This window comes from Vipera berus (assembly GCF_964194415.1).
Source record: "Vipera berus genome assembly, chromosome: 2".
In the NCBI taxonomy this organism is placed as follows: Eukaryota; Metazoa; Chordata; class Lepidosauria; order Squamata; family Viperidae; genus Vipera; species Vipera berus.
Window position 1 is genome coordinate 271,409,182 of NC_138203.1, and position 18,179 is coordinate 271,427,360.

The window sequence follows — 18,179 nt, forward strand, 5'->3', positions numbered from 1 at the left end:
GACTGGCATGATCTGTTTTTGACACACCCATGTTGACTTTTAGTGATGACTTTGTGTGCATCAAGGTGTTTGCTGATTTGTAAATATCAGCCAGCTATGAATCCATCTGGTGGTGATGCTGTCTAACCCACATTTTTCTATCTTGTCAAGTGGTAGGTCATGGTCTACTTTATCAAGTGCCTTATTGAAGTCCAAGTAAATTATATCCACAGCATTCCTCTGGTCCACTAATTTGTCACTTGGTCAAAGAATGCAGTAAGATTTATCTGGCATGAACTCCTTTTGACAAACCCATATAGGCTTTTGGTAATGACTTTGTTTGCCAATTTGTTGCTTATCTTTTCCAGAATCTTCCCAGGTATTGAGGTCAGGCTGATAGGTCTGTAGTTTCCTGGATCTATTTTTTTCCTTTTTGAATATGGGAACTACATCAGCTCTCTTCCAGTCCTCTGGTAGTTCCCCAGTGCTCCAGGATCTTTGAAACAGTTCAGTGGTTCTGAGATCACGTCTGCCAGTTCCTTGAGAACTTTGGGATGTAATCCATCTGGTCCTGGTGATTTGAAGTTGTCTAGGCTGGAAAGGTGCTCACTTACCCTTTTCTTACCTATCTTATGGCACTGGTTTTGGTAGGTTGGACTGTTTTGTGCTTCCAGAATGTTGAATTCCAATATTGCATGATCACTTCCTCCCAAGGTTCCTGTGGCTTCGACACTTTCTATCATTTCATCTCTGTTAGTGAGAATTAAATCCAATATGGCTAATCCCCTAGTTCCCTTCTCTACTTTTTGGGAGAGAAAGTTGTCTGCTAGGTTTATCAGGAATCTGTTTGATCTTCCACTTGGTGCAGAGTTTGTCTCCCAGTTGATATCAGGGTAATTAAAGTCCCCCATTACTATTGTGATGTGCTTCCTACATACTTTAGTTAGCTAGCAAAAAGTTCATCTATTTCCTCTGCTTGGTTGGGTGGCCTATAGTATACAGCTATGGCAATGTCATTTCCCCCCTTTTATATTGACCCAAATGCATTCAAGTTTACAGTTTTCATCATTGTTGTGTTCTATTTCTGTAGAGATAAAGTTATTTCTTATATAGAGAGCAACTCCACCTCCTCTTTTGTTTAGTTTGTTTGTTTTAAATAATTTAAATCCCTCTAGCTATGTGCTCCATTTGTGGGTTTCGTCTCACCTTGTTTACGTAATGGCAACAATATCATATCCGCCCTCATTTACCTGAATTTCTAGTTCCCCCTGCTTACTGTTCATACTCTGTGCATTGGTGTATAGAGATTTGAGTCCTTTATGACTGACCCTGTGTTTACTTGCTACATAACTTGTGTGGTACATGACTTCCCCTATTTTCTTAGATTGCCAGGGACAGTGATGTTCTGTATCAATTAACTCACTGTCCCCATTTAGTTTAAATGTTCCTCTAGAAAAGCTGTGAATTTATTGCAATTTATTATTATAGGTGTCAGATTTAGAGGATTAAGATAGTATCATTCATGGATTTTTTTTACCCTGGCTATAAATAGATGATGGTGGTTATGGATTTCATGGCTTTTATGGAAGTAAAACAATAACAGTAATTTCAACTGTTTGAAGTTTTCATTTGTAATTTTGATAGTGCTTAAATTGTGCCCTGGTGGTGGTGATGGGTGCCTTTTAAATAGGAGTTTTGTTTGTACTGAGAGACATCTCTTTTTACATGGATGTTTAATAATATTAGTAATAATTTAATCAAATGATATTAATTTCTAAGAGCCTTGGTGGAGCAGTGGGCTGATGCCTCCTTAAGTAACACCAGCTGCCTGCAATTAGTGCAGGTTCGCGTCCCACCAGGCTCAAGGTTGACTCAGCCTTCCATCCTTCCAAGGTAGGTAAAATGGGGACCCAGATTGTTGGGGGCAATTAAGCTGACTTTGTAATAATGCCGCTTGGGGTGTGTGTGAAAGCCCTAATAAGCAGGCATATACATAGAATGAAGGCTACTGCTAAGCTTGTAAGCCGCCCTGAGTCTTCGGAGAAGGGCGGGATATAAATGGAATTAAAATAAATAAATTAATTAATTAATAATTTCTTGAAAATGAAATAAGCTCTCTCACAGGACCACTTACAAATCACTGAATGGGGTTGCAGAAGTATAAAAAAATAAACTCTGCTGAATTGAATTGAATCCTGGTCAATCCTTTAATTGATCGTGGGGGGGGGGGCGTCCCAAGAATGCTTGCCTCTCCCCAGTTTTAAAAAACTTCCCCCCCCATTTAACAGGATGCTGGGATCAATTCTAATTGATAGGGGGTCCCTTCCATGGATGTTTCTTTCTCCCCAATATATTTTCCTTTAGCAGGATGCTTGGAACAATAATTGTCAGGGTCCGCCCCAAGAATATTTCCTTCTCCCCGTTTTTTTTAACCCCCCCCCCTCCTCCCGCAATCCTTTAACAGGATGCTGGGATCAATTGTACTTGATCGGGGATCCGTCCCATGCATGTTTGCTTCTCCCCAGTTTTTAAAAGAATTTTTTTTCCCTTTAACGAGCTGATTGGGCCAATAATAATTGATCGGGAGGGAGTCTTCTTCTCAATTTGTTTTTTTTTTAAAAAATACTCTATCCTTTAAGAAGTCCGCAAAGCCGACCGCAGCACCAACAAATAATTCGTCTCGATTTCCCGCTTGGACACAGCCCAAGGGCGGTCATCTGATTCGTAGGAAAAGATGCAAAACTAACTTTCTTTTTCCTTCTCTCGGCGGGAGAGACAGCGATGGCAGCAGCCGAAGCTCCCTTGCAATATTTGCTGGAAGAAGCCACCTGCTCCATCTGCCTGGACTATTTCCAGGACCCCGTGCTCATCCCGGAATGCGGCCACAACTTCTGCCGGGGCTGCCTGACCCGCAGTTGGGGGACGTCGGAATCGGAGGCTTCCTGCCCCCAGTGCAGACAGACCTTCGGGCCCCGCAACGTCCTGCCCAACAGGCAGCTGGCGCGACTGGTGGAAATGGCCAGGCGTTGCGAAGATCCTTTGGGCGAGGAAGGGGGGAACGTCTGCCCGAAGCACCGGGAACCCCTCAAGCTCTTTTGTAAGGATCACGAGACGCTCATCTGCGTGGTCTGCGACCGATCCAAAAAGCACAGGGGCCACTCGGTGATCCCTGCGGAGGAGGCTTTCCAGGAGTACCAGGTAGGAATCCGCCAGGAGGAATCCCTGCGGAGGGCCATCCAGTGCCAGCACTAGTTACGTTTGGAGCAGTTTACTTGCTTCCTTCTCCTTTATCCCACTTCCTTTGCCTCTGTGCCTGCATTTTTTTTAAAAAAAAAACAGGTTAACAAGTAGCCCTCAACTTACCAGCAGTCATTTAGCGAAGGTTCAATGTTACAACAGCACTGAAAGAAGTTATTATGATCAGGTTCCATACTTACGGTCATTGCAGCACCCCTGCTTCACTGATCAGAATTCAGATACTTGACCAACTCTCAAATTGCAGTGTCCCGGGGTCGTGTGATCACCTTTTGAGATCGACTGATGAGCAAAGTCAATGGGGAAACCAGATTCACTTAACAGCTCTGTTAAGTGAACCTGCCTCCAGAGGTGGTGAATGCTCCAACACTGGAGGTTTTTAAAGAAGAGACTGGACAGCCATTTGCCTGAAATGGTATAAGGTTTCCTGCCTGAGCAGGGGGTTGGACTAGATGACCTCCAAGGTCCCTTCCAACATTATTATTATTATTATTATTATTATTATTATTATTATTATTATTATTATTATTATTATTATTATTATTCACTTAACAACTGTAGTGATTCACTTAACAACTGTGGCAAGAAAGGTTGTAAAATGGGACAAAATTTCACTTAACTGTCTTGCTTAGCAATGGAGAAATAGAACTCTTCGCCAGCTCACTTTTTCTAAGGAAAGATAAGAAAGATCTAATCTAAATATCAGCAAGAGAATTAACTGGCTGAAGTTTAGAGATCAGATGGAGAAGGAAACACTAGATTTTCTTTCAAATGACATTTTTCTACGTTTGCTATAGAGTGGTGATGGCGAACCTTTTAGAGACCGAGGGCCCAAACTGCAACCCAAAACCCACTTCTTTATCGCCCGGTGCCAGGTGGGCATGGCCCACCGGGTGGGCGTGACTGTGGTGGTCATGCCAGATTGGGTGGGTGAGGCCAAGGTGAGCATGGTCAATGCTGCTCGTGGGGAGGGACGCCTGTGGGGGGTGGACCGGGATGAAGGTGATCCAGGGGGTCTCTGGCAGGTGGAGCGGCAGGCAGGAGGCTCGTCTTGTGGGGTGAGGCAAGGCAGGGCGGGGGTGCCATTGCCATGGGGCAAGGGCCGGGGTGGCTGCTGCCTGACACCATCGGTCCCTGCACACAGAGGCCAGCAAATGCATGGGGGCCGACGACGTCTGTCAGCAGCCACAGCCTGCCGGGCCCTCGACCGGTGAACTCTGGGGCTCCGCAGCCCACCGCCAGCAGTTCAAAGAAGCCGCCTCTGAGCTGGATAGCCGGCCGCCAGGTGAGGAGGTGATGCAGTGGGTCATACCCAGGAAAAGGAGAGGATGCGAGGCCAGGAGGGACGGGATAGGGGGAGGGAGGGAAACTAGCCATGCTGGGATGCATCCGGTGACGTGGGACCTTGGCGAGTTAGCGGGCGGCTGTTTGAAGAGGGATGGTTGCCATATCCGCGGCATGGCGAACATGCCCACGGAGAGGGCTCTGAGTGCCGCCTCTGGCACGTGTGCCATAGGTTCGCCACCACCGCTATAGAGCAAGATCATTATAGTGTCCTGCAAAGTCTTGAAACACCCAAAAATATTCCTGCTGGATCAGGCCAAAGCCATCTCAGCCCAAACTTTTGTTTCTCAGTGGCTAATCTGATGCTTCTCAGATGACTGTAAACGGGAGACTCACTTTCCTGCTGTTATGTGTTCCTGGCTACTTTCCTTCATGACCTGAGGCAGGCTTGCCTGACCAATAACCAGCCAAGACACAGTGAAGGCCTTTTGTTTTGTTTATTGCAGTAAGCAGAACAGAAGCTTTCAAAGCTTGGTTCTCTCCAAAGTTCTAACCCAAAATATTCCCTTTATACAGCCATGTCCCGGCCGCCACATCCCTCCTCTTTCCCCATTGCCTGAGGTACTATGAGGTTACACTCTTTCCATCCGCTTCTTACACATTTCCTGCTAACATATTAAATCATATTCAGATATACAAAAATAATAAGAAGAATTAGACATTTGAATGGTTATTTTGAACTCTGTGGATATTTATGTCCCCCTTTTAGAACAATAGGTTCTTTCTGGTTTTTCAATTCAGTATGCCTTTCCTCTTATCTTATTCAGCTTATTTTCCTGTTTTTCAATTCAGTATGCTTTTCCTGGTTAGCCATTTCCTCTTACAGCTGTTTTTTTATAGTTTGTCTTCTTCCTTTTCCTACTCTAAGACCCAGCTATTTTTTTGCCTACATGTTTATCTTACTTCCTTATGTGTTATCCTTTCCTGATTCCCATCCATTGTACTTGTTTTTCTATTCAATTAGTTTCCATTGTATTGTAGCTTTAGCTGTCTCTGAAGATTCATCATACTGATACATATTTATCACTGCCATTACAAGTATTCCTTTACCTCATGACTTTGCACTTTATATCAAACCGGTCAGTCCTAGAGGAGATCAACCCTGACTGCTCTTTAGAAGGCCAGATCCTGAAGCTAAAACTCAAATACTTTGGCCACCTAATGAGGAGGAAGGACTCACTGGAGAAGAGCCTAATGCTGGGAAAGATTGAGGGCAATAGAAGAAGGGGACGACAGAGAGTGAGGTGGCTGGATGGAGTCACTGAAGCAGTAGGCGTGAGCTTAAATGGACTCCAGAAGATGGTAGAGGACTGGAAGGCCTGGAGGAACGTTGTCCATAGGGTCGCGATGGGTCGGACACGACTTCGCAACTAACAACAACAACAACAAAGGTTTTCCACTTAACCTCACAATTTTCCCTGCGCTACTTACAAATTTCAAAGAGCCAAAAGAAACCCCTAAGTTGAGGTTTCAGCAAAGAAAAGCAACTTTATTTTGGCCAAGACAGAGTTGGGTAAACTTCTTCCTCTTTGTGGCTGCTTAGAGGGACAAAGGCACACCCAGAAGAGACTTCTTCCACTTTGTATACCTTTTCAGAATAAAGAGATTCAAGTCTCTGTACCAGGAGCAAGGAAGCACAGGAAAACAAATTCCAAGGTGATGGCTGATCTACATCAATTCAGGCTAACTCACCTTCCCCTCTCCCTATTTCTTGGACCACTGAACCTTACCTTGCTCCTTTCATGTAAGCAGTCTCCTGTATATTTAGCATGAGACATTTACTTTTTCAGTATACATAAAACACTTGCTTCTATCTAGAAAACTGCTTGCATATAAAATTTATATAAAATAGCTACAAAATAACTACTAATATCAAGCTTAAGCATAATAAAATCATAAGCACAATAAGGTCCATTCACATTGATAAAACAATAAAATAAAAATAGGAAATTAATGGAAGGAAAAAGACGGGGAAAGAAAATGTGAGATACAAGGAAAGAAAGAAAAAAATGTTGACTTCCGTCTATTTAGCACAGTACAAGATAACAACATTTGAGCCTCAACTTTTTACTTTTCCACATTAATATATAGCTAGCTATTTTTATAACAACAAATTTATCTAATCAGCAAGCACAAAATCCAGAAGTGATATCAAAATAAAAAACATAATTAAATATATCTTCCTCTTTGAATAAAACTATCAATTTAACCATTTCTGCTTTATCTTCCTTGCTGTGGAAATAATATGTATTTCTACTTGCACTTAATAATCTTTATTAACTATCACCATTTATATTTAAAAAATTCACTTTATTCTTTCAGATTATTTAAAGGGAAAAATACCTTTTCAGCCATTTTAAAGCAGTAAACTTTTATTTAAAATGTTTCTAAATCACAGCTTTCTAATACATCTTTTTAAAAATTCTGTCTTAACATGTGTACTTTAAAGTTCACTTTCAGACCAATACATTTCCAACTAGCTCCAATTAACTCATTAAATTTAGATCACTCCCTCCAAGTTACCCTCATAGAATGTAAACATTCTTGTAAACATCCTTTTTAAAACTCTAAAGTTTCTTTAAGCTAATAGATCTTTTTCTCTAACTTTCTCTTAATATACTTTCAAATTCATTTTTAATAATATTTTACAAACTTTAGGAATTACTTGAGCATTATATATAAAGGAAAGAAAATACATTTTCAAACTTTAGATTAAGACTTTCTTTCAGTTACAAATATCAGACTGATAAAAATCCATCCTAATTCCAATTAACTCATTAAGTTTAAATGATTCCTTCCAGCTTGTCTTCATAGAATAAAATATTTTTCTTCTCTGAAATGTTTGTCAAGTAGTTATAAGCTTCTCTTTTTCTCAAGGATTTCCCAACCTTGTTAATGTCTATGAGAAAAAACTCTCAAACTTGTTCTTTTAAAAGTTGCAGATTTTCTTGGAGCCCTTATTTTAATTGTGTTGGGAGGTTTATATTTAAACTATCATAATAAAAATTGGTGTCAGGTTTATATTCCAAAATTGCAATTGACTCCTCTGCATTGTTAGCTACTTGTGCAATTGCTTCAGTGGTTTGGTAACTTTCTACACATATTTATATCTCTGATGTAGTTTGAGAGTTTTTTTTTAACATCCTTGGAACATAGTTGATCTATGAACCGATAGATTTTATTTAAAGATTTTTCAAATGCATCTCTAATACTTTGCTCCTCCATCTTCTTAACTTCCTCTTTTGTCAAAGAGTAGCATTTTTTAAAGTCACTTAAGAATTGCTGGCCAGTCAGAAATCATAAAAATCAGAAAGATTTAGTCACCCACAGCAAAGCAGACCAAGCTACAAATTAGTAAAAATAATAAACTAAAACCACAACTTTCTACCCTTAAATATTTCTCCATCAACTATTCTTTTAAAAAAGATATTCCACACTTCCTTATTTTAGCTTGCCTTCAGCAGTCTTCTTCCTTGTTTGACAATGAAGAAACCTCTAAAATGGTGCAGATCTTCAAAAAAGAATAATAGGCTATGGCTAAAGAGAGCCTCTTTTAGCTTAGTAAACATTAAAAGTGCTTAAAAATGATTAGGAAATGAAAGGCACAACACTGTCTGTTTGAAAAATAAATTCCAAAATGGCTGCTGCTTCAACAACAAGCTGATTGCAGCGCTCCCCCAGCTTTCGGCACACAGACTGCTTCGAAGCAAAGCTCCTGAGGCTACTTGCAGACCTTTGCTGTATCAGAGGATCTTATGGGATAATTCTAGGACTTTCCCTAACCCACAGGGGTGATTTAAACTAAAGGAATGCTGGTTTCTTCTGTTGTTACTTGAAAAAGCTGCAGTCCATAACTTTTGTCGGAGGCCAAACTTCCAAAGACATAGGTAGAAGCAAATATTACTTTAATAACAAAAGAAGACTCAGATTTGACACAGATAAAAAACTACAGACCGCTATTGTTATTGAATGTGAACTATAATTTTTTTTACTTCAATAAAGACTGAATCAAGCTTTTTTAGAGACTGAAAAGATACTTAACTGAATTTATACATTCAGACCAGAATGGTTTGTTACCAATGAAAAAGCTACAGTGCAGGGAAAGATGCTTCAGGGATCCTTCCCAGGGCGTGTTCTCAGCTGTCCATCTTTTCACCAGAAGTCACCATTACAAGTATTCGTCGACTAAGATCCTTTCATTTAGTGACTGTTCAAAGTGTTCAAAATTCGGACGCTTGGCAACTGCCATGCATTTATGATGGTTGCCTATATCTTCTAATTAGGTCTTCCCTCAGATGTAGTTCTTTACAGAAAAGAAACTCAAAACATGCATTTTCTTTTCAGATCAAGGTTGGGGATTGCCTGAAGGCTCGGAAGGAGGAGAAAGAAAAAATAGCTACATACACAATTGAAATAGAGCAAACAGCACAGGAGATGCTTGTAAGTATTGATCCAACGGTGAGGAGCTTCTGAGTTAATAGGAAGAACACCGTCTGCTATCTTTAATAATAGGCAGCCTGTTTGTAAGTAGAAGTTCTGACTTAAATGAAATTCAAGTTAAAGACAGTGTTAAGGCACAGAACTTGTTCTTAGCCTGGGGACTGTATATTTGACTGGGATGTCACCATTGACTGAATGAGTGACAGGTTTGTTAAGGGCACCTATGAGCCATATGTTATACAATAGGTTTGGTTTGCATAATAAGTTAATGCAAACCATATTTCATCTTACTGGAAAAAAAGTGAAATCAAAACACTTTTCTGTCTACTTTTATGGAATCCCTGATCTCCCAAAGAAAAGTTTCATGAGAGATCATTTAACCTGAGCCTTTTTTTGGTTTTTAGAAACCTTTCCCCCTATGTCTGTTGATGTCAAGAGAGATTTTTTTTCTCCTTAGGAAATTCTCCCATCTCGTTTCTGGACTCTTCAGGGAATCTGTTTAGTTATTATGACAATAACAATAATTAAGTGTAATAATTAAATAAAAATATGCCTTTTGCTTTTTCTGTCTTCTTGTTCTAGGACCTAATCAAAGAAGAGAAAAAAAATGCAGTGGCTGAATTCAGAGAACTACAACGCTGGTTAAAAAGACAGGAGAAGCTTCTGTTGTCTAGGATGGAAGAGACGGAGAAGGAGATTCTGGTGATAAAGGAGAAGGGTTTGGCCGAACTGTGCTCTCTTGACGATCTCATCCAGGAGATAGAGGAGAAGCATCAGCAGCCAGGCAGCAAACTCTTACAGGTCAGGCAGGAAGTGGAGATCATAGACTCACAGGGCTGGAAGGGACCTTGGGAACATGCAACCATCAAAAATACCATCAAAAGCCACTGAATTTTGATTATGTGACCAAGGGGATGCTGCAGTAACACCAGCTGCCTGCAATTAGTGCAGGTTCGAGTCCCACCAGGCTCAAGGTTGACTCAGCCTTCCATCCTTCCGAGGTCGGTAAAATGAGGACCCAGATTGTTGGGGGCAATTAAGCTGACTTTGTAATAATGCCGCTTGGGGTGTGTGTGAAAACGCTAATAAGCAGGCATATACATAGAATGAAGGCTACTGCTAAGCTTGTAAGCCGCCCTGAGTCTTCGGAGAAGGGCGGGATATAAATGGAATTAAAATAAAATAAGTGTGAAAAAGTCAGGTTTTTTTCAGTGGCATTGCAACTTTCAATGGTCACTAAATGAACTGTTGAAAGTCGAGGACTACCTGCAATGGTTAATATTTAATTCAGAAAAAGCAGGCCATGTGAAAAGGAAGAATTCAAAGTGCTGGTCAGTGGCCTTAATGGTTTTAAGAGTGCCTGCTGAGGGGTCCTATTACCTGTAAAAGGACTTGATGGTGGGTGTTCTTTTAGGGGTCTCCCTTCCCCTTAATCTCCAGGACAAAGAGAACCCCAAAATTGATGTCCTTCTACAAAGTTAAAACCAGTTGGATTTTCCAAAGTGACTTGATTCCAGAAGCATAACTAAATGTAGGGTATTTTTGTATTCTATTGATGCATTGTTTTCTTTTTCAAACGTTTTTTTGTTTCTTTTTGCTATGATGTTGTATTATTTATTTATCTATATTCTACAATCTTTATAATTGGGTCGGATTCAACCAGGGTATAATTCTTCAAACACAAGAAAATAAAAATAAACAATACCTCTCTAAAATAGGTGAACTGCTGGGGAAAAAAGAGCAGTGGGATTCTTTTAAATAAAAATGGAAGTATATTTTTGTTAGTGTCTGGTTGTACATTGGTTTCCCTCATTTATTTTATGAATATATGAATTTTATTTTCTGCATAGGAAATGGCTCCTTTCAGTGTTTTGTCTCTCTTTTTTTAGGACATTGGAAGCATCTTGAAGAAGTAAGTGAATCCACCTTTTACAGACTCAGAGATCAGAAGCTCCTCTTGCAGTTTTCCTATTTTGGAAAGTTCTGTTTGTATTTAGCAGTAATTTAATTTAAAGACAATGTATTGTATTTCAGGGCCTTGTAAATATTTCCCCAGAGAACCTCAACACAATATAATTAGCAATATTCGATATGGTGAATTATTGTGGTTGATCCCACAGTCAGCTAGATGTTTAGATTGAATTTGGTATTTTTATCCACCTGTTGAATCTTTCCCAAGGATAGACAGATGTTTGATGGTACTAAAGGTGCCATCGTAGCATGTAAGCTGTTTTAAGGAAATCTGCCTTTTGCAATCATCTGATAATAGTTTTGTCAATGCCGATGGTGTTCAAGTGGTATCATCGCAGGATGTAAGCAGTTCCTAATAAGGCCGCCTTTTGCAATTGACTAATGGCGAATGTGCCAATGCCAATGGTGTTCAAGTGGTGCTCCAGATGTTTTGGGATTACACCCAAGGGATCTATTACTATTGGTGCTATCTTTGCTTTCTTTGGCCGCAGTCATTCTACTTCTATTTTATTTATTTATTTATTTATTTTTGGGACTTATATGCCGCCCTATCTCCCGAAGGACTCAGGGCGGCTAACAACAATAAAAACAACAATACAAAAGTTAAAAGAAATTAAACAAACAGCCCCAAAATAAATTAACTAAACAATTAAAAATTAAAACATTTTAAAAACCCGTCGTCAATCCAGGTCAGCCTGATGAAAAAAGAAGGTTTTGAGGTCGCGGCGAAAGGACCGGAGATCCGGGGCCATCCGGAGCTCAAGGGGGAGTTGGTTCCACAGGGCTGGTGCTCCCACAGAGAAGGCCCTCCCCCTGGGGGTCACCAGCCGACATTGTCTAGCCGACGGCACCCTGAGGAGACCCTCTCTGTGTGAGCGCACTGGGCGATGGGAAGTCGTCCCCGGCAGCAGACGGTCCTGCAAATATCCCGGGCCTAAGCCATGTAGGGCTTTAAAGGTATGTACCAGCACCTTAAATCTCACCCGGAAGACAACCGGTAACCAATGCAGCTCACGCAGGAGGGGTGTAATATGGGAGTATCGGGATGCTCCCATCACTACCCGCGCGGCTGCATTCTGCACCAGCTGGAGCCTCCGGGTGGTCTTCAAGGGCAGCCCCATGTAGAGAGCATTGCAGTAATCTACATCTCTGTATTTTGTAATTTTCTCCAGTTCTTTCTCTTTTATTCCACTGTCTCCAGATAGTGCCATATCCAGACTTTTCTGCCATTCTCATCAAGAATTGTTAGGTCTGGGGTGTTATGCAGGAGCAGGTGGATACCTTTGAATTCTAAAGTCCCAAAGCGCTTTAGCTTCTTCTTTTTCTATCACTTATTAGTCTATTTAATGGTCCCATTAGTTTAGTATAATTATAGTTATTGTAAGAACCGCTTTTGATACTAGATTATTTGACCCCAGGATTTATCACTCATTTTCATGAACAAAATAATTTGTTTCTATCTAGGAAGTACATTTGAACCCTCCCAGCTGATTCCACAATTTATGTCCTCTGAGTTTTCTCTTCTGAAGGCGAAACTTTTACTTTCAGTACCTTTCAAAGAACTGTTTCTAGCTAACTTGGCTGCTCTTCTCTTTCCAGCTCCTTCTACAACACTTTTTAATATGCGGCACACAAAACTCAACCCTTCTGTACAGAACAAAGTGGAAGTAGCATAGACCCAGATTTGGAAACTTTTCCTCTGTTTTTGTAATAGATGACATGTGGCAGCACCCAACTTCACAAACTTTTTCTGTCATATTTTTTAAATCATGTGGTTGATTAAGCAGATTACATGGTTGTTAAGAAAATTTGGATTCTTCTACTAGCTTGTTGGAACCCAGGTGGGAAGAAACATAATAACATGACCCTGGGATGCTACAACTATTGTACATACATGCCAGTTGCCAAACACCCGAATTGTGATTACAAGGACAGATGTTAGGTGTGAAAACGGTTGTAAGTCAGTTTTTTGAGAGCCGTTGTAACTGGTGATGGTGATGATGATGATGATGATGATGATAATAATAATAATAATAATAGCAATGATAATAATAATAGCAATGATAGTAATAATAGTAATAGTTACTATCAAAGAAGGAAAAGTAGTGAAAACTATAGGAATCAAGGTGCCCCATGAAAATAACATTAAGAGTCCGGATAAGGAAAATTACTATAAATACTTGGGTATCCTTCAAGCTGACAACATCAAGCACACTGACGTCAAGAAAAAGATTAGAGGTGAATACATCAAGAGAGTGAAGATCTTAAAGTCCAAACTCAATGGAGGAAATACCGTGAAGGCAATCAACACCTGGGCAATTCCAGTCATTAGATACACAGCTGGAATAGTGGACTGGACTCAAGTAGAACTAAAAGCAATGGATAGGAAGACCAGAAAAATAATGACAATGAATCATGCCCTTCATTCATGCAGTGACGTTGACAGACTCTATCTACCAAGGCAAATAGGTCGGTGTGGAATGCTGCAAGTACATCAGATGGTTGAAGAAGAAAAAATGGCTTTGGAAGAATATCTGAAGGACAATGATGAAGATGCACTGAAATTAGTATATCAGGAAGCCTTACTGACTATGGAGAGACCAAACTGGCCTACAAGTAAGACCAAATGAAGAACAGAATAGAGGCATGGGAAGGCAAAGCACTACATGGCCAGTACATTTAAAAGAAATAGCTGGGAAAGCAGATAATAACAAGACCTGGCAATGGCTAAGAGCAGGAAAATTGAAGAAAGAGACTGAGGGAGTAATTCTGGCTACACAAGACCAAGCCTTAAGGACAAATGCATACAAAGTCAAAGTTGAGAAGACAGCAACAGACAGTAAGTGCCACCTATGCAAAGAAGCTGAAGAAACAATGGACCACGTGGTAAGCTGCTGCAAGAAGATTGCACAGACTGACTACAAGCAGCGGCATGACAAAGTAGCAACAATGGTGCATTGGAAAATTTGGAAGAAATATCATTTTCCTATAAGCAAGAACTGGTGGGATCATAAAATAGAGAAAGTCATAGAAAATGAAAAAGTTAAACTGCTCTGGGACTTCAGAATTGAAGCAGACAAGCACCTGCAACATAACACCCTGGACTTAACAATGGTTGATAAGAAAGACAAAAAAGTCTGGATAGTGGACATGGCAGTGCCTGGAGACAGCAGAATAAACAAGAAAGAACTGGAGAAGATAACAAAATACAAAGACCTGCAAATAGAAATAAAGAGTGCGACAAAGGCAAGCAATAGTAATAGGTACCTTGGGTGCAATCCCAAAACAACTGGAGCACCACTTGAACACCATTGGCATTGGCAAAGTCGCCATCAGTCAATTGCAAAAGGCGGCCTTATTAGGAACTGCTTCCATCCTGCGACGATATCTGTAATACCATCAAAAATCCACATCTGCCTATCTCAGGTCCTTGGTAAGGACTCAATAGGTAGACAAAAATGCCAAATCCAGTCTGAACATCTGGCTGACTGCGATGATCAATAGTAACAACAACAACAACAATACAGTTGGAAGGGACCTTGGAGGTCTTCTAGTCCAACCCCTTGCTCAGGCAGGAAACCCTATACCATTTCACACAAGTGGCTGTCCAGTCTCTTATTAAAGTGTTGGTTGCTAACAAATAATCATAAATAGAGGATTCCATGTAACTCTATTCATCTCTATTAAATTTCATGGCATGGCATTACTTTTAACCCATAAAAGATCAATTTGAATGTTATACCTATCTTCTAGTCAATGTTGTTTTGCTCTGCCAGGTACCAGGCAAAGAAAACATTTGAGAATCCAGTGGATTTACTTCTAGAGCCAAAGTGGACAATCTGGGTCTACAATGATATCACCGTGCTTCTGAAAAGCGCCATGAAAAAATTGAGAGGTAACAAAAAAAGAAATGAATTTTCCGTGTGAAAAAATGACAAAGGTTTCCCCTCATTCCAGTCCTCCCACAGTGGCCAGTTCATCTTCAGCCAATGAAGAGCCACACAGGTGTTTTGAGAAACGCTGAGGTGTTTGGGATACTTCACATTCCAATCTGAGCATGCGTGGCCTTGAGTGCTGGCAGAAACTGGTCTTTGTCAAGCTGTCATCCCCCCTCCCTATTTCCCATCACATCCCCATATTGTATATCTTTATTGTCCATTTGTTCTCCCCGTGCCCCCTCTCCCCTTAGTCTTTGATGGCAGGATGCCACTGAGGCACCAAGCTGAAAACTGACACCTTTTCTTTTCCGAAGGTTGTTGAGAAAATCACTGCAGTTAAGTGAATCATATGGTTGTTAAGCTATAAATACATAAGTACATGAGGGTTGCCAAGTGCCCAAATTTTGATCACATGACTGCTGCAGTGGTCATTAAATGTGAGAACTGGTCATAAGTCACTTTTTTCAGTGCCATTGTAACTTTGAATGATCACTAAATTAGCGGTTGTAAGTTGAGGACTACCTGTACATGGAATACATAGTAGAATATATTTATATCTGGTAGAATATACATAAACAAACAGCTATGACATTCTGGCTTGTGGCTTTCCTTATTCCTTATTCCTGATTTGAGTCCAAGGAAGGGAAACCAGGGTATCTCTAGGGAGGCCCTTCTGTTGCTCCATTTCCAGTGAGGAGATGCTGAATCCCTCCCTTTTCTTCCCCAGATACTCTGGAAAGTGGACTTCACCTCCAGGAAGGTAAATATGAGTTTTAAGAATCTCAGTCGCTTGCTATTTTAAGCTGTGATGCCAGTAATGTTAAGAGAAATAAGAGAACGTTAAGAGAAAAGTAACAACGAAAAAAGTATAGGATTAGATAACTTAAAGCAGAGGTCCCCAACCTTTTGGACACCAGGGACTGGTTCCGTGGAGAGAGGCTTTTCCATGGACTGGAGGTTGAATGGTTTTGTGTGCTGCCTGCATCCCATGGATGGGGCTTTGCTTCTTTGTGCGGACTGGTTGCTAGCATGCCATGGCCCGGTACGGGTTCACGGATCGGGGGTTGGGGACCCCTGCCTTAAAGACTATGAAGCTCCAGTAAATGTAACCTAGATCATTGAAGTCATTTTTTGTGTAGAATGAAATATCTAGGCGAATGGGAAAATATGGATGGGTACTGCAAGGAACATAGAATCCTCTTGATTTTACTTGTTCTTTGGGAGCAGAAAAATTAGGTCCTAGAGTCAAAGGTGGAGCACCTGGGGTCGAAGTTGGAGCACTAGGGTGAGCCAGCAAATTGATGAAAGCAGAGAGCCTCTCCTTTTCTGCGTTCCTGTGATATCCTGATGCTTGGAGAAAAAAGGGCAAAGGTTCCCGATGTTCCATCATGTACCCCAAGTCACTTCTGGGGTATTCCTCTGACTCTGCCGGTTCACATTTGAAACATGCATCCTCTTGCTCTGCCTGATCTTCTGTATTAAAGCTCCAGGTAGATTCCCTGTTCCCACCTTGGCCCTCCCAGGAGCTCACTGAATGCAAAGCCAACCACTCTTCACTCTCAACCCCATTACTGTCATCTGCAAGGTGGTAGCTAGAGTGTGATGTGCAGGGTTGCTGGAAGAGGTGAAGCACTAATCCACGGATCCTGAGTGGGTGCAGCTGAGTGGCATCTGGAGGGGAGACAGATGGACTGGCAGTTGGTGAAGGCAACCTGAGTGAGTTGGAGAGAAGGCCAGAGGCCAGAGGGATGCTGAATAGGCCGGCAGTGAACAGAGGACGGAACTAAGACAGTGGGAGCGCCAAGTGCTTACGGAAAAGGGGGCAGAGTGGGGACCTGGACACTAGCAGCCCCATCAGGAGAATTCTGGGAGTTGAAGTCTACAAGTCTTACAGTTGCCAAAGTTGGAGAAGCAGGCAGTGCTTAGGTGTTTTTTTTTTTAAAAAAAAAAAAGTCTTCCAGTCCTGAAAGGGGTGTTTGGGGACTGAACTCCATTCACACAAGAGGCTATAGGGTTGAACTTCTGGGGTCAAGACAAAAAATCAGGTCTGCAGCTGAAGCTCTTGTTCTTCCTTCCCTTCCCCCTTACAGTGAATGTAATTCTGGATCCAGACACAGCCCATCCTGACCGTCTTGACATCTCCGAAGATCAAAAAAGCATCAAAGGAGTTAAGCCAGTTAAACCAATATATCCTGCCGCAAACCGGAAGAGATTTGAACATAATCCTTATGTCCTTGGCTGTCAGAGGTTCTCAACAGGGAGACATTTCTGGGAAGTTATTGTAGGAGATACAGCTGGATGGCGTGTAGGGGTTGCCAACAAGCCATTGAACGTAAGAAATCTTGATTTGGAGACCAGACGCTGGCAGATTGGGTTATGGGAAAGGACATACAGGATCTTCTCTCCATCAGTATGCACTGAACTGGTCCTGACTGAGAAGCCCACAAGGATCCGCATCTCTCTCCACTGCGAAGGGGGACAAGTAAGCTTTTTTGATGCCAGGACCGCAGCTCTGCTTCATACATTCTTGGACGCTTCCTTGGTTGGAGAGACCCTTCTGCCCTCTTTCTTTTTGCGTGATGATGCCTGCATAACACTCCCCTAAAATAACGGGAATCCATAGACAATACTTTGGAAAAATCCCTATTTGCTAAACAGGGGTGCCTGAAAGCCGTTAAACCAGTGGTTTTGTTTCTTAGCTTTTTGCCTCACTGAATTGCTTGCAGTTGGGTGGCCTTATAGATGGAATTGTAAAAATGAAATATATTATTAAATAAATACATTATTCGACAAGATGCCAAATAGCATTCTTTTTCCTTCTTTCTTTAAGCCATTTTGCCTTTTATTAACTGTAAAAGAAGAAGCCAATCTAGTGTAGTGATTAAGAAATCAAGTTAGAAACCTTGAGTTCTAATCCTGCCTTACGAACAAAGCCAGTTGGATGACCTTGGACCAGTCACTCTCACTCAGCCCTAGGAAGCAGGCAATGGCAAGCCTCTCCCGAATCCTTGCCAAGAAAATTGCAGGGAGATTCCTCCAAGGCAGTCACCAGGGGTCAACGCTCTGAGGCACACCAAAAGTGCCTTCGATATTGAGCTAAGAGTCAGATCCAGTTTGGCCTAGTAGTTAAGGCGCCAAGGTAGGAACAGGAAGACTGTGAGTTCCGGTCCTGCCTTAGCCCTGAAAGCCAGCTGGGTGAGTTTGAGCCAGTCATTCTCTCTCAGTGCAACCCAATTGAAAGGGTTGTTGGGT

At 41.4% G+C, this 18,179-nt stretch overlaps 1 protein-coding gene across 1 annotated transcript; it reads left to right on the forward strand.

The window, feature by feature from the left end:
* Window positions 1-2,522: 2,522 nt before the first annotated feature.
* On the forward strand, window positions 2,523-17,723 carry LOC308663282 (E3 ubiquitin-protein ligase TRIM39-like). Its single transcript, XM_081319580.1, has 7 exons — window positions 2,523-3,177; window positions 8,923-9,018; window positions 9,601-9,819; window positions 10,908-10,930; window positions 14,766-14,884; window positions 15,655-15,687; window positions 17,018-17,723. Exons 1-7 carry the CDS (start codon window positions 2,761-2,763, stop codon window positions 17,530-17,532), a joined length of 1,422 nt encoding a protein of 473 aa, XP_081175706.1. The 5' UTR covers window positions 2,523-2,760; the 3' UTR covers window positions 17,533-17,723.
* The last annotated feature ends 456 nt before the right edge of the window (window positions 17,724-18,179 follow it).

Excerpts from the sequence above, each read along its gene's own strand:
- LOC308663282 (XM_081319580.1), top strand. The coding sequence starts at position 2,761 with ATGGCAGCAGCCGAAGCTCCCTTGCAATATTTGCTGGAAGAAGCCACC. Across the intron at positions 3,178-8,922 it reads AGGCTTTCCAGGAGTACCAG|ATCAAGGTTGGGGATTGCCT; the intron begins GTAGGAATCCGC and ends TTTTCTTTTCAG. Across the intron at positions 15,688-17,017 it reads TGGACTTCACCTCCAGGAAG|TGAATGTAATTCTGGATCCA; the intron begins GTAAATATGAGT and ends TCCCCCTTACAG.